Source organism: Corvus cornix, chromosome 4A (assembly GCF_000738735.6).
Source record: "Corvus cornix cornix isolate S_Up_H32 chromosome 4A, ASM73873v5, whole genome shotgun sequence".
Classification (NCBI taxonomy): Eukaryota; Metazoa; Chordata; class Aves; order Passeriformes; family Corvidae; genus Corvus; species Corvus cornix.
Window position 1 is genome coordinate 7,421,367 of NC_047058.1, and position 20,966 is coordinate 7,442,332.

Below are 20,966 nucleotides of genomic sequence, written 5' to 3' on the forward strand. Positions count from 1 at the left end.
CTCTCCCCGTGCATTAGGACCGTCTCCAGGTGGATTTTCAGGCACAGGGAGAGGATGCACGGAAGGACACGTTCTCTGAGGAGGTGCAGCAGAGTTTCCCCCCTCTCCAGGACAGCTGGGGATCAGCACAGCCAGGAAGGGCTCCTGTGACAGGCGGTGACAGCGCGGAGCCAGCGCGCCGCAGCCCCGGCTCGGCACGAGCCCTGTTGTGTCTGAGGCAGGTACGCTGTAAAATTTCAATGATGCCTTTAAATTCTAATGGTTTCAAGCTGCTGTAAACTTCTGCAGCCATCAAAAATAATCTGTCATGGGACTAAGGGGTACGAACATCATGTCAGAGCCACTCTGCTGTTAGATTTATTGGAGGGTAAAGCATGTCATTTATGCATCAACTCACAGGAGAAAAAAGCAATCCCTATGAAGTCAATCTAATAATAGACTGGAAAGCAATGATTACTGTTTCATGTGCAGCAGCTATTTGTAGCAGAAGTTGGCCTAATTCAGCAGGCCTTGCCTGTCAGAGCTCTGGGATTAGCAAGTGTTTAGATGAAAATCTATCGGGAAACATCAAGAAATGGTTTAATGAAGAACAAAAGTCTTCATTGTTACATTTAATATTCGCTGAAACTTTTCCATTTGCACCACTACGTTACTAAAAAGCTTACTGGAAGTGACATCCCAAATAGAATACAAATGTTGAGGGACTGCAGCTTCAATTAATCTACCACAGTTCTCTGAAATTTCACTGCAAGAATCTGCTCTCACTTTTCTCCTGTAGGCGGAATGCCCTGAAATTGAGTGCAAGAATTTTTTAAAGACATGACTAATAATCATGGCCTCACTGTACTACACACATTTTCTGCCATCTAAATATTTTATATCTATTGACTAATCAACCTCGTCAGTCCCCACATGGCACAATACAACTGCTGGCATCATTCTGGAGGAGTGGAAGCAGGATGACAGACACCTGCCAGTCAGAACCCAAACACAGAAATGGCACGAGGGGAACGGGGCACCAGAAGATGCCAAGTGAGTCCCCAGACCATCCCTGTGCCAGGAGCCAGACACCTTGGAGTGCCTTAAACATTCTCACTTCTTGAAACTAATAAAAAAAAAAATAATAAATCTCAAATCCCTTCATTAGGTTGAAGTTCTAATGTTAACTAACCCTGGGGAAGAGGCTGCCTTTCATCTTCCTTCATCCATTAAGTAAAATTAAAACTAACCCAGTGAAGATATTTCAATTCCCTTTCACTTAAAGACACTGTTCATCATAACACTGTATTCAACACAATGAATGTCTCCAATGGAGAAAGGAAGACATTCCTACCTAAAGGAAAAATCAGGAGTTAATCTGATTAATACATACATTGCACAGCTAATTCTCTCCAATGAAATGCCCAGCAAAGAATGAAAAAGAATAGAGAAAATCAGCCACTCCAGTGTACTTTCATGTGAATGTAGGAGACACTGAGGGAACATTTAGCTGCAGCACAAGTTCACACCCTCCACCACAAAATGACACAACCAGCAGTAAAGCATCAGCAGCACTTGGTGTTTCTTCTAGATGTGCAGAAATAGGCAAACACAGATAACTCCACTGAAGTAAATATTAATGTGGTTACAAGCCTGGACAGCAAGATCAGTGTCAACCTACTCTAGCTCATCAATTTAACTCATGCATCTTCAGAGCCACAGTTCAACCAAGATCAACCAGCACTGCATACCTTCTGCACTTCAGAAAGTTTCATTTTAATCTGAGATTTAATATAAAAGCTAAGAGAAAGTTACTGTGTTTTATTCCAACTGCTTGATGAAATTCATTTTGGTAGCTTCTTTTAGACACACAAACCCAATTTCTTCTATTCTGTTTCATAAAATGAACACACAAACTTGAAAAAAAATTAAAGGTGAGGCTGAAACGGTTCAAAGTTTCTTGAGCAGGTTTTAAAAGGGATGGTTATGGACACTTCGTATTTGTGAAAAATAATTCCAGCACAATATTTAACTGCTCCCCCAATCACAGTTGAATGGCATCCCAGAAAATCCACTGCAAAATTTCCATTTGTAACTTCACAGATGTGTAAGACCAGAATTTGATGATGCAGATGGTGCAAGTATTGCAGTTGTATTACTGGCTATCACCTAGCAAAAATACATGGGTGATAACATTAAATGTCACAGTTCACCCATTATTTGGAGACCAATATGATCTTCTTGAGCTGTAGAACAGGAAAACAGAAAGTTGGCTCCATACCAAGGCCAGCCAGTTCCTCAATTAACACAGTGGTTAATCATCTTAGCCTTGAAAAATACACAGGCAGCAAATCCCAAAACTAACCCATATTTTACTGTCTACTAAACTGTTTTGATCTCAGTGTCATTTTCACTGTATCAGCACAGAGGTTCTACAGGGACATCACACAAACACAGCTTCAGACCCGCGCTGCTCCAGAGATCAGAACCAAAACACCTGTCTGACCATTCCTCCTCAGATTCCTGACCCCTGGCAGACCATCTCTGGATCTCGAGAGCTTTGCTGTACTTTCATGGATGAGATTTCTCTCTCATCCCAACCCTTCCCAATCCTCCTCTTCTTCCAGGTGGCACAGACAGGCCTGGGCTGAGCACAGGAAACCCACCCAAAGCGACCCCAGGATTTATTGCTTCCATCTCTTTTGTATCACTCCTTCTCTTTATTGCCTGGAAATAAACACTAACTTTAAAGGGAAAGAAAAAAGGTCATGGAGCAGCTTCTAGGATGGCTCTGCTTTTCCAATCAGGAGCTGGGTGCAGAGGATTTTGGAGTGGGCCACAGTACGGGAATGGCTCAGCTAATTGAGGGCAACCTCAAGGTCAACACAAATTGTGGTGTAGACATAAAAGTCAAGGGCAAAAAAATAAAAGAGGAAAGGCAGAGTAATATGATGCAAGGAAAAATGGAGATCAGGAGAGACATAACACAACAGAAAGGGAAGGATGGGTCCCTATCAATGGGCAAAAAACTCTTCCCAGGATATTTTCTTGAGTGCCATCTACAGCGAAAACTTGCCACAAAGGAATAAAAATTCTCAACAGGATTAGGACTCATGCTTAGCTAATGTAGACTGATAAGCTACTCTGAAGAAATATTATCTGTAATTAAAATTTGTAATGAACCAGTTCCCAAACAGGAAGACCAAAACAATTCATGGTGCATTTCCTTGACGTTTAATAGGTTTGAAAGAGAGATTCTGCTGACGAGTTTTCGGCGATCTAACCCAGCTACAAACACAAAATAGCCCTCTGAAGCTTTACACTGACTAATCTAATGAATTTCAGGACAAAAACTCGAAATCAATATATCCATATATTACACAGGACAAGGGAAGTACTAAACCCACCAGGGCAGAGCCCTCCGAATTGCCACTGTGAGATGGCAAAGCTTTCTGGGTCAGCTGAATTTGAGTAATAGGGTGTTCTTAGCCCAAATAACCTATTGACTTCCATACCTAACAAAATGGAGAGGCTCTTTCAAGTGCCTCCTAGATTTAGCAGCTGTTGCTCTGACACTGTCAGCAACGCATCCATCTTAATCACCGTATGAGCCTTTCAACTTTCCTTTCTTTTCCCTCCTTCCACCCATCAGCTCCAAGCTCCGTGTGACCAGGAGTTGAAGAAACCTCTCTAGCCTCTCCTGCTAGATGCCTCTTTGTTTCAGCATCTGACACACGTGCATGTACCAATTGTTGTCCTGCACATACAGGAAGCCTATATTTGGATGCCTATGGGAGGTGCCTTCAGGCTGTTTTTTGCTTTGCTGCTCTGAAGCACTCTGCTGCAGCAACTCCCTTGTAACTTGCCTTGCCCATCACCACAGGCACTTTACTTTTTATCCTCATTATTCTTTTTGATTTTTCTTCGCTTGAAATAAAAGACTCCATATGTTTTGCTCTTCTTCTATTGGAAGATGTTAATGCTGTGTACCAGAGGGCACAGTCAGATGAGGGACTGCCATTTGGACAGAATTATACACCCAATTACTGCCTAGGGTATATCACCTGTATGAGTGCTTTGAGCAGATCTCAGCTCTGTTTCTGCCAGAATTGAAGGCAATATTTTACTGCTGGAAAACAATATTCAGTGCTTTCCAAAGGAGTATTTTTTCTGTCAAAGTCATTCAAATTAACTAGTACTTAATGGCCTACAATTCACTGCAGATATATTTCTAGTTCTTAAAAATGTGACCCATCTGAATTGTAAGTGCTTTTAAAACAACAGCTCAGCCATATGCACTTTTAGTTAATTTTAAACCATATTCAAACTCTCCTCATTTGAGTTCTCATCTGAAAAAATGAACTATTACTTTAAATGTAGAGATCATAACAGAGTCAGGAGTACCTTAAAAAGAAACCAGTCCTGTTTCACCAGCAAGGCATGAGAAGGCTGCACATCTGAAACAGCTTTGGTGTACTGGGTAATTCACATTCACTGAGTGGATTAGCTGAAATAAGCATAATAAATGAAAGAGAATAAAATAAAAAACAATTTCACACTAAGGGAAGGCTTGACTTATAGGAAGTGGCAGCTCTGATGGCCCAAGGCATAGAATTAGTTTTGCCACTCGATAATTTGACTGATTCACTCGAGTGGCCAGAAAAGGACATTTTCTGCCTGATTTCAGTGTAATCAAGTCACCTGCTCTGTGACGACTGCCAGGGCCAAGCCCAGCGCACCCGCAGCACCAGGACCAGCCTTCCTGCTCATGTGAGATCCAGCTACAGCTGCACATTTGCCTATTTTCATCTGAAACCACACAAGCACCATGAAATTAACCTGCTCCATTCAGTCCCTTATTTACAGAGAGCTTGGGGCTACTGCTGGGATGTTCTCTCAGTTCTGCTGCATATCCCAGCAAAGAGCCTTTGCTTCTTTTTTAACAAAGGAGGTGTCAAGAGGCAGAGACAGAAAACAAAGTCCAAGTGACTAGAAACACATACATTTTTTCTTAATTAGGAATGATTACAAAATTCTTTATAAACAATTACAGCAGATTCTATATTAAAATTATGAAACATCTGTTAAATGTAATTTTCCTCCTCACACATCTTATATAAAAAGACTGTAATAAACAGGCAGAGATTTGGGAACACATCTAAACAACCTGCATGACATGATGTCAGTTTTATTCCTCCTTTGCTGAACTGGGGTCAGGCTGGTAAATGTAATATATGTGCTCATCTTTAAGCACATGGCCAGTTTCCCTGGTTATTATTTACAGCTAACCTTTCAGGGTAATGACTGTGTACTGCATGTCAAAGGAACAAAATTTTATACTGCTATTGAAGAGAGTATTTTCTTCCTTTTATGCAAATATTAGATTCAGACTGCCCCAGTCAGGAGAGATAATCCACTTAGAAATATTATTATTATTAAAGCACATCCAATCAATATGCAAATGCAAAAAACCAGTAATTAAGCATTTTATTTTTTACAATTGTTCAACAGTAAAAACAAAGATGCAATGTGCATCAAAATGATTTAACATTTTATAACCAATGTTCTACTTGACATATGTTAGAGCATGATTCATCTACATTTTTCAGAATCAAAGTCCACGATCTGGCAAACTAATTCTGTTAATAAGATGAAAAGGTGACCTTGCTTAATTTAATAAGTCTGTGTAGAAATACTCTTTCAACATGTTAAAGAATTACAAAAAGGTTATCATAGCTTGCTTTCATGGGAAAGTACTCTACCTTTTCCAGCTCATTTCTCAGGCTTTTACTGTAATTCATTAGATTACATAAAAACAATGTAGATCATTATATTTTAATAAAGGCTTTCCTTTCCTAATAAAATGTCTGTCATTTATATTCAGAGGTGTATTATATAAAATGCTTCTCTTTCTGAAGTAAAGCTTTTCATATTCAAGTCACAGGAGGTTGGTAGCTGCAGGAATTTCTATTTTTTTTGTAAAGGATTTTCAGGATGAATTTGGTTCTTAGACCGAATCCTCCAGAACTGCAGCCCTACATTTATCTTTCAAACAGGTACAATCCAGGATCAGCAACACCACTTGCCACCAGCACACCAAGAGGCCTCTCTGCTCAGCAGAGGATGGTGCACAATACTACACTCATTAAATCTGCTCGTTTTGTTTTACACCAATTAATTACACAACTAAACTATACAACTATACAACTTGTATAAAACTACACAACTGAAATAGTTTATACAACATAAATACATTTCCAGTGAAATCCTGCTATGGTCCCAGTCACTTAATGAGAGCATCAGGCAATGAACCTGTTCTAGTTATTCTTGCTTCCAAATAAAAATGTGCACCTCTTCAGACTGCTCAGGAAGAGGTGTTTCCTGCTCATCACAAATCCTAATTTGTTGCCAGCCCTTGGCATCACGTTTTACTGCTCGGGAAGGGCTGAGAGAAGAGCACATTCTTCCTGTGCAGGAGGAGACACCACCCCAGTCAAGGTGTGATCCTGGGATCAGGCACCGACTGCACACGCAATTTTCCAAAAGAATCCTTACAGAACCTGTCCTCCAAAACTCTGTGGGAATTAGGAAAACACTTCTGTTTAAGACACCAAGCAATCCAAGACAAATCAATGGGATCATTTGATTGCCTGATCTTAAATCACACTGAAGCATTTCCCTCGGGTAGGACTCCAGGACTGCAGGACAAGGACCAGAGCACAAAAGCAGTTAAATCACCATGAAAGTACTCAAGACCTGACCAGAACTATGGAACTACCTGGATTTAAGTACACTTCATGCTTATTTTTTAATCCAGTGAGATTTGTTCTCTTCTTTTTCCTCCATAACTTCACCAGTGCTGTTACGCCAAGAATTTTGCCAAAATACAGCTTTATAAGAATTTCCTTTAGGAAACCACACTACTCCAATCTATTGCAGATCTAAATGCTGTATTTCAAGAGAGTATTACTTATGTAAATATAGCAGCCTTTAGCATTGCAAGTAGATGAGGGACCAGTATTTTTCTGCAACCAGAGGTGTTAAATTTGTTCCTATTTAGTTTTAGGTCCCAGAAATAACAATTTAAGTGTGTGTAGATAACTTGAGTTTAACAAGTCTTTGAAATAAATACTTCTGGACACACAAAATGCAGTCAGTGTGCAAATCTTACACAAACACTTGAGGCATTTAACTACGCTTGCTTGTGATACTGATAACTATTTGTTCAACTTTATCAAAGTCATTGTAAAGGAAAATAAAACCTAACAAAACCTACTCAATTACAATAGTGTTACTGCCAAGACAGTCCTCCAGAAAACAGGGAGTGCTGAAGGTAAATCCTTCACACCTCCTGATGCTATTTATGACTTTAAGGCACTTCTTAACAATAACTTCAAAGAGCTGAAAAGGTTTCAAAGCCAGCTGAAGACAAGAGAGAGAGAAGCAGATAGCTCTTATGATCACTACAGACCTCAGTGCCATGAGACGGGAGACTGACAGAAAAGCTGGTGGAAAAGAATGTCATGGATCCTAAAAACAGAGAAATGAAAACTTACCGGTTTTACTAACTCTGTGACACTTTTGCCAGGTTTTTCAAACGGTTCCCCTTCCATCTGCAAATCAAGACAGGCTCAGTGCAGCCCTACCCTGAGTGTCAAGATGATACAGTCTTAATTCTTTCAGTGTGACCACCCTGGTTGAACTTTGTTCTCTCTAAAGATGTAGAAACTCAGTGAGATCAAATTTTAAAAAAAAATTTTTACAAATGCATAAAAATCAAAGTATATTGCTGAGTTTCACACTTCTCGGACAGTAATTAGTAGCTGAGGCTAAGTGTAAATTAAATTTACAACAAGGTTAACCAGTCAGCAAAATCTCAACAGCTTTATCTATTCATTTGTCAAAAACGAAATGTCCCACCCGACAGAGCAGACACTGAAAATGGATCCTTAAAGAAAGATAATATTCAAAGAGAAAAGGAAAGAGAGGAACTGAGTGACTCACAGCCACCAAGTACAGTTCCCAGATTATCAGAACTCTACTGAATGGCTGTATTAAAAGAGTAATGATATGATCCTGCATTCCTCATTCACTCCAATTCAGGCTCCCTTCAGCACAGAAATCTGCTGGCATGAGATGGGTGGTACTCAATCATGCTGCACACATGGTCTTTAATTTTAAAATCCAGTTAAATAGATGTTCTAACATCATTTTTTATCTAAGAACATTTCATGATAAAATGAAAGAGCGCACATGTAACTTATTTGTCAGCTTTACTGTGTAGTGGATAACTTTCCTATGTTACTCACACAAGCTTTCATTTCCCAAATCTATCTGCATTCATTATGACAGTAAAAATGAAGAGTTGCTAAAGAGACGTATGCATTTTTATTATTGTTTGAAAAAAATAGATCTTTCTACAGTCCTTTGAGCTTCTGAGTGTGTGATTTGTATAAAATATTTCTCATTTTGGGGACACAGCAGATGGAGTGCAGGGCACTGTGGGATATGCCATTTATCACAATGACAGTGCGTAGGTAGCACTGATCCTCTCACCACAGGGGGAAGCTCGAGCTGCAAATGTGGAGCAGCATTAAAAGCCCGACGAGTGGAGTTTGGCAACACTTGTACTACTCATTAACTTAATCATATTAATTTATTAGCCATATATATCAAAGTAATTCACTACTGAATTGTCACCAAGAACAATTTATAAACTGTTAACGTTCCCCATACGCAGAGGAGTGTTGTGGCATCCTTAATCAATGTGTTTGCGTTTGATTAAAAATAATAATTTCTACCAAGCCAGGTAATGCCAACAATGACAAAGTCCTGCATATGTTTCTCATTATAAATGGAACTTTCAAATGTCACCTATGACAGCTGAAAAAAAAAAAAGGGTAATTGTAAACAGCGAAATGAGCCACAGAAATGGGATGTAAACACACAGAAACGTTCAGTTAAATGCTGGAAGGGAGGAGAGGGTCCGTGGGATTGCTGGCAGCAGGAGCTGCCACAGGCTGTGCTGGCTGATGTGTGCCCGCCTTGATAAACACAACCGGACACCAGAGACCCCAAAAGCCTCCAGTCTCCTTCATTCCTCTAACACAGAGACACCACATCCAAATGCCTAAAGACTGCAGCAAATCCTGTTTTGTCCTCCCTTTTCTGGATGAAGACTGAAGTGGCTGCTGCTGTCGCTGCTGAATTGAAGGAACACATGAAGTTACCGTATCCTGTGAGCTGCTCTATTTGAGTCCCACAATGATGTGACTTGGTGCAGCTATTAAAATATTAACTCCACTGAATTATTAATTACCTGAAACTATTAAGTTCACAACAGATTCTTTTAACTATTAATAAGACAAAACTGTTCTGAAAAAAGTATTTGTATCTGTACAAACGAGTCAATATTTTAAACACTGCATTCTTAAAAACTCTAAACAAACCGCTTTTGAAATAAAAGAATCATTTCAAGAGGGGTGAAACTAACGTAGCTGATAATGAAAATAGCAGTTTATCTTACACACAGGCAATGCAGGTGGTTTGCTTCTGAGTATCCCCTTGAAAATGCCTTGTTTTCCTCTTCTCATGCATTTCCCCACCAGCCAGGCTTCCTCCCATCCCTGTCCTGAGCCCTCAGCAGCTCCCAGCCCTAAATCCTCACTGTGATCCCTCTCCTGACCTCCCAGCCAGGCTGCCACGGCTCTGGGCAGCACAGCCCAGAAAATGCCAACAGGAATGTTTTAAACAGGCTCGTGCCCCATCATCCCCTGACACCCACCCTCCCCAGGCCTGCCAGCTCCAGCTGCAGGACCCAGCCCATATGCAGTCACAGAGATCCCATCCCACAGGAATCCTGAAAAAACTGCCCCACAGAGCAGCTGTGTGCCCTGTACCACAATCTGACAAAGTTCTAGTGACGGGATGATTTTCTCCATGAGCCACCCTCTGCAGTATCTTGAAGACAAAATGAAGCAGCCCCCAAAATGTTTTTATTGAAGTAATAGCAGCCATTCTACAGACTGAGTAGAGAAAAATTGTAAGGAAGGCAGAGGGGTTTTCTAACCTTTTTTGAGGACAACCAAAATGAGGGGTAGGAGGATTGGAGTTGCACAAAAAACTATCAAAAGATCCAACTACTCTTTCAGCTTCATTCCATATGAACAGTTTGCTGAACCATTGGCTTCGATCATGTAACAGATTTCAGCTTCTCTCCACACAGCAAACTAGTGCTTCAGACCCCAAAACTTCCTTGAGAATCTATTCCACAGATAAGTCCCAGCTGTCCTGTTAAGATACACTGATGATAAAGACTTGTACATTAATAGGAGATAAAGCCTTTTTTTTGTTCATGTCACTTCATCACACGGCATTGTTTGAAGGACTGAGCCTTTGATGACCATCCCTCTGTGACATGCAGGTTTTTAGCTTTGCCCTCACAGCAGGCAGGGGCACCACGCTGATTCCCACATTTCCTACACCAATACAAAAACACTTTCTCCTAAGTTAACATAAAATGGACAGTACTTAAACACCAGCTCTTGAAGGATGCAGTCAGGGCACGGTTCCTGTGCTGCCTCCACAGCCCTTCCCAGTGGCGTGCATCCCACACACACCACCTCATCTTTCTCAGGCACTAACCCAGATGTAACCCAAATATTCCCATTCCCCCAAGGTGGAAAGTACCTACAGACATTTAAAAAGGTCGAGGCTTCACTTGCAGCTCCTTCACACGTTACTAAGGTATAAGAGTAGACGGAGCTCGCTGTGCCAAGAGGTCAAAAAAATCCCCTCCACACTGGGAAATGCAGTGTGCCTAATTTAACTACCTGTTTATTATGTGAAAATGACCATGTAAACCGAGCTGACACAAACCAAATGGGTGATGAAAATAACAGCACATTTCAAGGAGTGGAAACACAGATGGCTCGTCTGAGTCTGCAGGAAGTTACTAATCATCACTCTGTAATACCCCCTCCAGACAGAGCTGCGAGCTCTGCAGCCACAACTGTGACTTCTCGAGACCCATCCATCTAACCAGGAGCCAGCCTGGACGCCAGTGCCTCTACTTTAACTTGACAGCAGGCTGAAGAGGAGGTAAAAATGAAAACATGCAATGGTGGATGAATCATGCTGCATTTCCTGATATGGAATCTGTTACTAAAATGAGCTTATCTGAAGAAAATTCAGATGCTAAGCTGGACAAATGAGGGAGCCACATGAGAGTGAGATTTTTTTTTTTTTAAATTACAATAATGTAGGCAGACTAACATAAACATCTGCATATCTGTGCTGCAGGACGAATGGGCAAGATCAGACACAAGGATTATCAAGGACAAGAAGACATCCAGAAGAAATGCTGTGGGCAATTACACTGCAGTTAGAGGGAGCGATAACCAAAGAAGCCCCCAGGATGTAGCAACTCCTTCTTGCCTCCCAATCAGCCTCTGCTCTTCTGGCAGGGATGGATCCAGCCCTACCATGCTGCAAACTCTCCTCAGTCCTCGTCCTGCTCCCCTCCCACAGCCATCCAAACATCCCCATGGGAGCTGGGAGCAGCTTTTATTCCAGTCTATTGCCCACCATTCGGAAATCTGGAAGAAAAACCTCTGTTCTGTGACAAGTGTTAAAACCCATTTTATTCTTATTTCAGCCAAAGGAAAGAATCCAATCCCAAAGCATTGAAGGCACCCAGAGCAAAGCAATCAGTAATTAAGTGTAAAGAGGTATAAATGAAGCTAATGGGGGCTTCATATCTGGGGTGCTCTGTCAAGAGCCACAACAGCTCAAATGCCCACTGAGTTTACAAGAGGCTCTTTCGGCCTCTCCTTGCTCAGCAACTCCCCCAAGCCTTGCTCTGTCCCTTCCTTAGGAACAAGACAGGCCCCACGAGCCCCTGGGGAGCTGTGGCCCTGGGTGACAGTGCCCGGGAGCTGTGGGCTGGAGTCGGGGCCGCCTCGGCCGTGGGGACCCTCCTCGTCTGCAGCCTCCTGTGACACTGCCAGGCTCTGGAAATGGGCACGTCCCCCGCCTCCAAGCTGCTCCCAAACCCCCGTCAGCTTCTCCAGGCACACTGTCTGGGACTTGTGGCACTTGGTTATGCCGAGGTTTTTCCAAGGTCAAGGAGGTGACACCCCCAGGACAGCCCTCCCTCCATGTGCTAAATACAGGGGGCTGGAGCCCACTCACACTTCAGGCTCCAGACAACTCCCAACAGCCCAGAAATTCAACTTCATAATCTTCTACTCAAACTGTGTGCTACCCAAAATATCTGTGAGACACAGAATGTGTCTGTGATACTTCACTGTGCATCCCCAGCATGCTGCATCCCAAAATATTTCCCAGTTTAAAGCAACATGGCAGTCTGCGTAACTTGGTGTCCTATTTGCAAACACACACACACACACACAGAGGGGAACAGTAAGATGCAATATTCTGGATTTCAGGGAAGAACTTCTCAATGCAAGAGGCTCTTGTGCCTTCCGGACTACCAGTAATAACATAAACACGAATCCATGAAATTCCTGAGCTGAGAACACAACAGAGATACTAGAAACTCCCTCATTTGTAAACTCTAGGAGGGAAATCACAGTTGTGGATCCCTGTCACAAACATGAGCTGTGCACGAAGCTGCAGCAGCCCAACTGTGGCACGTGGCTCTGGCCAAATGCTTTCATACTTTGTTAACTGCTCCAGCTACGGCTGCTGTGCCTACTGCTTGGGAATGTTCTTTCCCCCCTTCCATGGGGAAGGTGCTGGTTCCCTGTGAGATCCTGGGGACACCTGGAGCTGCAGGGAAATTCAAGCTCTTGCTGTGTTACTCGGTTGCAGTGCCCAGGTTCTGCAAGGAGAGTGATCAGGAGAGATGGCACTCTACTCCCAGCAAGGATCTTTTTTAATTCTGCTTTTCCTGTTACATATTCTATGCCTTTATACTCTCCTAAACACTTCACTAGGTTTGCTTATTAGGGAGTTACAATTTATTTAGACCGGACTTTGACAGCAGTCCTAAAACTGTTAAGCCTGTTGAGTATTTAAGCAATTACTTTTATGAATACAGCCTGTGAATATAGTTTATTATGAAAACCAACTTACCTTTAGCATACAGCAATTAATAAAAAATTAAAACACTCATCAGGATAGCACAAGATTTAATTTAAACCCTATTAATAAATTAATGAAGTGAAATTAAATACTATGCATTACATTATGTTTATAATTCCACATATTTGCATGCTAGTTTTTTCACTTGATGATAGCAGATTATCAAAGCACAATGCGCAGTGGCAGTGTGGACTTATCTGCTTTTCAAGTGTTTCTTCTGTAATTTGTACAAGCATCTCTGCCTCTCCCCAGCACACATTAATGGGGTTACAATACACCAGGCATTAGCCACGCTGCTCGGATCCCATGAGAACTAAAACACACACACATTTCAAAGGAAGAAATGCCTCTTACAGGCCTCCCAGACAATAGTTCAGCTTCTCAGGTTGGTTTTTTTTTTTTTTTTTTTTTTTCTTTTACTAAAATAACACATTTAATGGAATTTCCTGTAAGGAAATTACAATTAATAAAGAACTAAATTACAAATCCATTAGATTTCAGTCACTGCAGCAACAAAACAGAGTTTTCATGAACGCTCAAAAAAATCCAATAACGTAACCTCTGGTAAAGCCTGCAAAAGCCCTGAAGGACAAGGCAGTTAGATCAATATTAGTTTATTTTAACTGCTGTGCAGTATGAAGAGATGAGCCTGATCATCTGATGGATTTTATTACCTGTCGGAGAGATAAGCCCTGGTGATAAGAGGCCTGGAACTCCGTGGGGCAGCAGCCGTGCATTTTCCTGGATCGCCACTCCCAGGGAGCGCTTGGGGGGTCTTCCTGGGCGGGAGCTGGTGGGACAAGAGCAGAAATGAAAACAACATTTTCTTTGGGGAATATTTGCTTCCTTCCCATGGCATCAATTTGTATAAAACGCATGAACCATCAGTGATACGCGAAAATAAATATTAGAAATTGTTGCTTAGGAAAAAAAGCCAAAAATCGTTTGATTAAACACTGAAGAACTTCATAGGTTTCATGTGAGCCAACAGTAAGGTTTTCCACTATCCAAGGCTTCCATGACCTCACAGGTGGCTGGTGGAGAGGGGTCATAGCAGTGACTGCTGCAAAGTCTGTGCCATGCACCTGAACTACAGAAAATTACAAGCTGTGATGCCTGAAGATGAGGAGTTGAAGCCCTGAATGCAAGATCACCTCAAACCTTGCCTTTGGGCCATGGCACGTACCTGCCTCCTCCTGAAGGGCAGCATTAACTTAACCCTGAGCTGTGCAAAGCTCACCAGCTACCTTCACAGATTGACTGGTGGGTTTAACTGTTATTGATTAAACCAGGTGTAAGCCCAACCTGCCAAAAAACTCACCAGTTTAGGAATTATGGCTGCTGATTTTAATCCAAAATGTCAAAGGTCCGTTTCCAGACTGGTTCCATTGAACTCTTGTTTTCAACTAGCACCTTCACCCCCCTTTCCATCAGTGTGTGCACATGTCCCATCCTGCACAGCCATAACAACACAGATTTACAGGCCAAAAACCCATTTGAATCGACTCTTCCCCAAGCCATCTAATAAAAAAGCAACTTCCTCATGTTTGGAAAAGTATTGCTGCTTCTCTTTGGTCAAAACAGATTTTACTCTGTTGAATAATAGAGCTTTTGACAACATAGAATGAAACACTGTATAAAATAACTAAGCTGCAACAATGAATGAGGTTTGAATAGAAAGCATTTCCAAAATGACTCCTAGTTCACAAAGAAATTTAAGTTAAACTTCACTCTATCAAGTTACAGTGGCAAAGCCCTCCATCAATGTATGACAAACTCTGCATTTAAATGAAGACAACTTCCAGCAGCACTACACAGAGGTACCATTAACCTGTTCATTTTTCACACGGTGCTAGTGTTATTTTGTTTTACTGTACATCAAAGTAGCACAAAATCATTTTTTTGGTTTATTATTTTATCTCTATAAAAACATTCCCCCCTCTTTTTAGCTTCGGGTTTGTCCATTTTGAATTTCATTTTATTCAGTATTTTTTCCATTTTTCTTTTTGATGCTTTCAGTTGTTTATCATACTATGATGGCTGTGCAGTAAAGCTTGCTACAAGAACCACTGGGCTATAAACAAAGTAAACCTAAAATAAGAGCATTTGATTTCCACGGGAAGTTTGATGCACACATGCATTCTCTATTAAAATCACCTGCTGAAGTCATCCCCTGCACAACAAAACTGTCTAACAGACAGTGTTAGGTTGATACGTGGGGGTTTTGAACAAACAGGAATCGTTGTTCTTTTGAATTACAGGAGCCTGTAATCCATAGGCATGTGTAAGTGCTTAGCTGGCACTTACTGTCTCTGAAAAAAAACCCTACAAACCAGCTAAAATTAGCAGCTTTCTCCAGTGGAAGAGCTCAATCAACGAAACAACAAAACATTTTCTTCTCGAGCTCAAATACTAACAAATCTTTCGCAGAAAACTCCATATGTTGGTATTAATCTAAGCAAAACATTTTCAAAATACAACAAACAGCTTTAAAAGATTTTATGAAGAGAATTTTAGTTCTGATTTGTGTTTCCAAAGGACGAGGAGATGGGGCTGTGGAGTCTCAGCGCTGGTTCTGCAGTTTTTGCCCTGACAGCAGCTCATGTTGGTGGCTCTGAGCACAACCCGTGGCCCACAGGTTCAGCAGAGCACAGCTTAAGCTGTTTCCCAGCACGTACCACAAGCAGATGTGACACCTGTGCCTCAGCACTGACCCACATGGAAAGCCCAAGAGGTGAAGAAAGAGAAGTTCATATCAAAAACTTACTCCATTCCTTTTCAGGGTCCTGCTGGCTGTATTCCTCCTCCCTTACACAGGCAAGGCAAGTTCCACTGCAAAAACACAGCCCTTGGGAGTGTCTGGGATTGGGGTCCTTTTGGGACACCTTTCAGTCTAATAGACTGAAAAAAAAGAACTGTACTTCTACCCTACTGAAAGCCCTTTTAGTGGGTATTCCTATAAAGCAGTAACTCCTAGGGCTTGGATTCTAGGCTGACTTACCCAGCTGTAGCCATGATAATTTGAATGGAATTGTTCCCAGCTGAATCTGTTCAAATAAAATCTAAGTCCTTTGTCTAATTTAATCTCAGCTTTTAAATGAAAAACTGCAGGCTGGATGCTGCTCACAGCTGACTGTGACACACCTGCAAGGACCTGTCTGGGTCTGTAACACCCAGTTCTGCAGTTTTCTGTGCCCTGTGTCTGGTTGCCAGCCAAGGACAGGAATCCCAGAGCCCCCAGCACTGCAGCAGACACCTCACACTTCCAGCTGGATTCCCTGTGATGCCTTTTCCTGGTCTTAAAATCAAGAGTCATACACGATTAGAAGGGGAAAAGGGATTTTACCTTGGTATTTATTTTAAGGATCCTTAGGTGCACACGTCCAGGTCATATGCATCGAGATGCACCCCACCAAATGCCCACCCCAAAAGATCTGGTCTAACATTATAGGTTTTACTAATTAGCAGATCTATCAAAGATTCCCCAATGAGAGCCTCAAGTGAGCCCCCCTCCCCAAGGAAGCTTCCCCTGGATGGTTCTATCTTGGTTTACAGAATGTGTTCTGGAGAGGACCTTGGGGTCTGGGGCACACTGATCCCTAACTACAAAGCTTCTAAATTGTTTAGTCTCTCAGCTTGACAAACAAGGCCAAGAATGTAGGCAAAAAGCACTAAGAATACAGAAGTTGCAAAAAAGCTATAACAGGGGTACAAAAGAAACGGCAAAAAATCTTCATGGCATCACCTGGACATGCCCAGAGACACGTCACCCATCAGGAATGAACACCTTTAGCTTGGGATAACACCAGAACTCACAGAAAGCGCCGTTACCTGAGTCCAAACACCTCCAGTTTGGGCCAGAAACACATTTTTTGGCATTTCTGTTTAAACATGAAAGCAGGAATTTCAGATAGACAGGATACAAATGTCTGCTCGAAATCTTGGGGTTTTAATTTGATATGCACAAAGGACCAGTAGATGTAAGGTTTTTATGGGGTTTACTTGATGTTGTGAACCTGCTGCTGGCACCACCAAGCCATGGAATGTCACTGCTCTGTGTCTCAACAGTTCCCCAATATCCCCTCTTATTGTCCCACATGGCCTAGGAATCCACCAAATTTCACATTTATGATTTAAAACGTATGCAACCTCCACAATACAGAAAAAATTGCTAATACAAGCACTGAACAGCAAACCCAAGGCAAGCAGAATTATCACTTGGGGAGAGTAAAACATGATTTGTTATTATGTAAGTATTAGCATATAAATGCTAATAGCATTAGCATATAAATATTAACTTTATTTCATATTATTTCTCATCTTTTGTCACCCTGCCCTTTTACTGCATTTTCTTTTTCACACTTTCCTTTCTCTCACTCAAGAAAGTTACACATTCAAGAACTGCAGAAAAATCTTTTCCTCATTGGTAACAAAGGAGGCATAAACAGGAACAATCACCTTCAAACAATTTTAAATGCATTTCTTTGAGGGTCTAAAATCTCTACGCAAATTTTGTACTTGCCATCAACAGATCTTCGTAAATGGAAAGCTACCCAAATCTAAATTAGATATTAATTCAGTTAGAAACTGCTAGTTTATAGGTATATTTTAGAAACTTCTTAAAAAACAAAAATTATGGTCCCAAGTGAAGACCATGGAGGCTAAAAGAGAACTACAGTATTGTTTCTCCTGTATACCTTCAGGAATCTTATTATTTTTACTAAAGTCAGTCTCTGCTGATTAACATTCTATTGACATTTCTCAAACCCAAGAACTCCTTGAGTCATCAGTTACTTGAAAGTGAGGAGGACTGAAGGTTTTGGTTTTTTACCTGCACTTACACCATGGTTATAAAGTCATTCTTGTCATCCTCTCCACCCCCACAAAATCACTAACCCTTGAAAGAGAAAAATGAACTAATCTGAATGTTGTTCATTTTTAAAATTTTGGTTGAAATTAAATTTGTCAGAAAATAAATTACATTTTGAGCAGTATATCTGACAGTTGAAATTTATACAGTAAAATGTTGAGAAATTGTTCATTAATGTCTCTTTTCTTCTTTATTTTCCACTCCTGTAGAGAGCTAATTTTATTATTTTTTTTCTCTCAAAGTTTTATACATTCCCTTGATATCCCAAAGATTTTTAATTTGACTCAATACATGAAATAAGGTTATTTTTTGTGATTTTCTTAAAGTTACTGATCAGCTCCATCTTTTGTAACTCTATTTTATGCTCCTTATAGACAACTGTATTTCATAAAACCCACTAATTCATCAATGCTTTGTGAAATGTAATTAATCAGTGGAAACATGCAGCATATCACTGCTGATGTATGACAGTGCTCTACTTTTGTGCTTTTAAACATAGGAGATTTACTAGAATCAGAAGAGAATTTGCATATTAATCAAGACAAATAAACATGTGGTGATTTAACTAGGAAACTGTTATTTGGATGACAATTTAATCAGCACAGGTTGAAAGGTCCATCACTGCAGCATCCTGTTTCTGCTAAAATATTGATTGCACTACTGATTTCAGTAATGCTTTATTTTACAGGGCACAAATAACCATGTAATTACTCTTTAATTGAATGGTAATTGCTTGCTGGCAATTATTTGTTAGGTTTTGGAGTGTAATTACTAGGTTATTTGTGTTTTGTGAAATAAAATGTTATGTATTAGTAGCCCAAAATATTTTCTGTATGAATGGTCTGCCAAAACTAGGCAAGTTAGTTATGATGGCAGGAGTTTGACAAATAACACTACAGCACTAAAAACTACTATTAAAAGGATCAGATGAACCTTTGAATGCTTTCCCTTTACAAAATTAACATTAGATGTAACATTTGTAAGATAAATGGAGGAATACTGTACCACAGAAGCATGATTTCCTCTGGGGTCTAGTCCACCATTTAGCATAATTTATCCTGATGTTTTTCTTTTCATTCTCTGAGCTTCTTTAGAGGAACTGAAATAGCATCCTACCCTCTTGAGAGCAAAGAATAAACCAAGTAGAAATACATTTCAACAGTACTTCATATTTCTGCAAGTCAAGTGGATTACCACCAGCACATTATCTTAGCAGCCTATAAACTCTGTAGCCTTGGCAGCTCGCTAGATAACAAGGGAAAGCATTATGTTTTGCAGTGTCAATGAGATATGACACTTTCTGTGATATGTTTATTCCAAGTTGTGATAGATGAGGTACCCGATACTTTGATCGTTAAGATTTGAATTTTACTTCTACACTTTTCATTTTTGTCATCAACTATTTATGAATTGGCAGTAGGCAGCCTTGCCAGGACTGCTGATTTTGTTTTTTCCAAAAGAGATCCAGTTAATAAATTAATTATTGATTTCATGAGGCTGGAGCTATTTGGTACAAAAATATGCTAGACCTGTGATTTAGGAAGCTCTCACATGTATCACAGATTTCTTCAATAGCAACATATTTTATTAGGCTTAAAGGAGAAATACTGAAGTACTATATGACATGCTGTGTAAATTGCCCTGGTAATAGTGGCAGTAAGTGGTGCAAGTGCTCAGAAGGGGAAAAAAAAAAATCCCACAACAAAAATAACACTTGAAAAAGCTAAATAAAACACACACACACACACACACCCCCCCCCTCAACTTTAGTTACTTTTCTGAAACTGGAACAGGAACCAGAAATTAAAATTTTTCTCCTCTTCAAAGATCATTAAATACCCCCTAGTGATTGTGCAAGGTACTTTTTGAAGTCTTTACCAATAAATGTAACATCTTGATGAATTACAATTCTTCCCTGTTACCTTCAGATTTTTAGTTGTAGCACAGACTTAAAATAATCTCCTTGCTTTGGCATTTATTACAACATTTCAAAGATGCCAGTGGTAGTTAAACTCTGCTTGACCTTTCAGTGTTTAAGAAGAGAAGCAAACCCTGACCCCGCAGCAACCTGATTCTGTCTCCTCTCGGTGCTGGCAAACTGATCACTTGTCTGGCCATGGCAGGACATTGGATCACCAGCCACATCAAAGGCAACAGGAGCCAATTCAGCAGCAGGAAAAAAGTCATCCATGCAAAATGGGCAATTAACATTAATCATACATGAAGTTGTTGGAGCCGATAACGAGAACCTGGTCCCTATGGCAACGCTCGGGGCAGTGCCCACGCCAGCACCCGGAGAGCCCAGGCACAGATCACCTGCCAGGGGACACAGCACCTGTGCAGAAAGGCTCTGACACTCCAAAATGGAATCTCCCCACCCAATTCCCCAGGGATTTTCAGTGAGGAAGGTCCTCAGGGAAAACGTCAGTGGAAGTTTGTTCTAAAGCATCACAAACCTGAACTTTTTCTGTCATTGTGGTTGGTGTTTCCGTCAGAAAAAACCACTCCTCAACAGCACTGAATTGCTCAGAGCTGGGACTCCAGTGGCATATTACACCTTTATAACCTCACCATTAAGAATGGAACGTAGCACACGATCACTGTGTTCATCCTAAAACATCTCAATCAGTGAAAATCCAGCAGAGATCTGACTAATTACCACACATGATTCCCTTACCACCAGCTTGGTTGGTTGGGTCAGAATTCCCCCAGGATTCCCCCACTCACGACCCCCCTACATGGCTCTCTCCAGGTATCCCAGCTCACAGCCCATGGATGGTTTCCCAGGCACACACACCTAAATTACACCAGGATATTCTAGATGCCAGCTCTGTGTTGTATATCCTGGCACACTGGAAAGCTGCCTGGGCAGAGGCCATGCTTTATTATTGTTGATTATCATAAGAATAAATAAAATTTGCGTGTTTATGAAGTTCCATTATGCACATTTTTATTTGGCTTTTAATTTTGAAATATTGAGAATGCCTACAAATCACACTTCCCAGCTTTC

The 20,966-nt window shown here is 40.9% G+C and overlaps 1 protein-coding gene across 4 annotated transcripts in view; it reads right to left on the reverse strand.

The window, feature by feature from the left end:
• Positions 1-20,966, reverse strand: part of DACH2 (dachshund family transcription factor 2) — a 249,971-nt gene that overhangs the window by 111,395 nt on the left and 117,610 nt on the right. For all 4 annotated transcript variants that reach the window (XM_039572249.1, XM_039572248.1, XM_039572251.1 and 1 more), the window contains exon 2: positions 13,761-13,876. In XM_039572249.1, the coding sequence (XP_039428183.1) occupies positions 13,761-13,876 (116 nt within the window). The remainder of the gene's footprint in view (positions 1-13,760; positions 13,877-20,966) is intronic.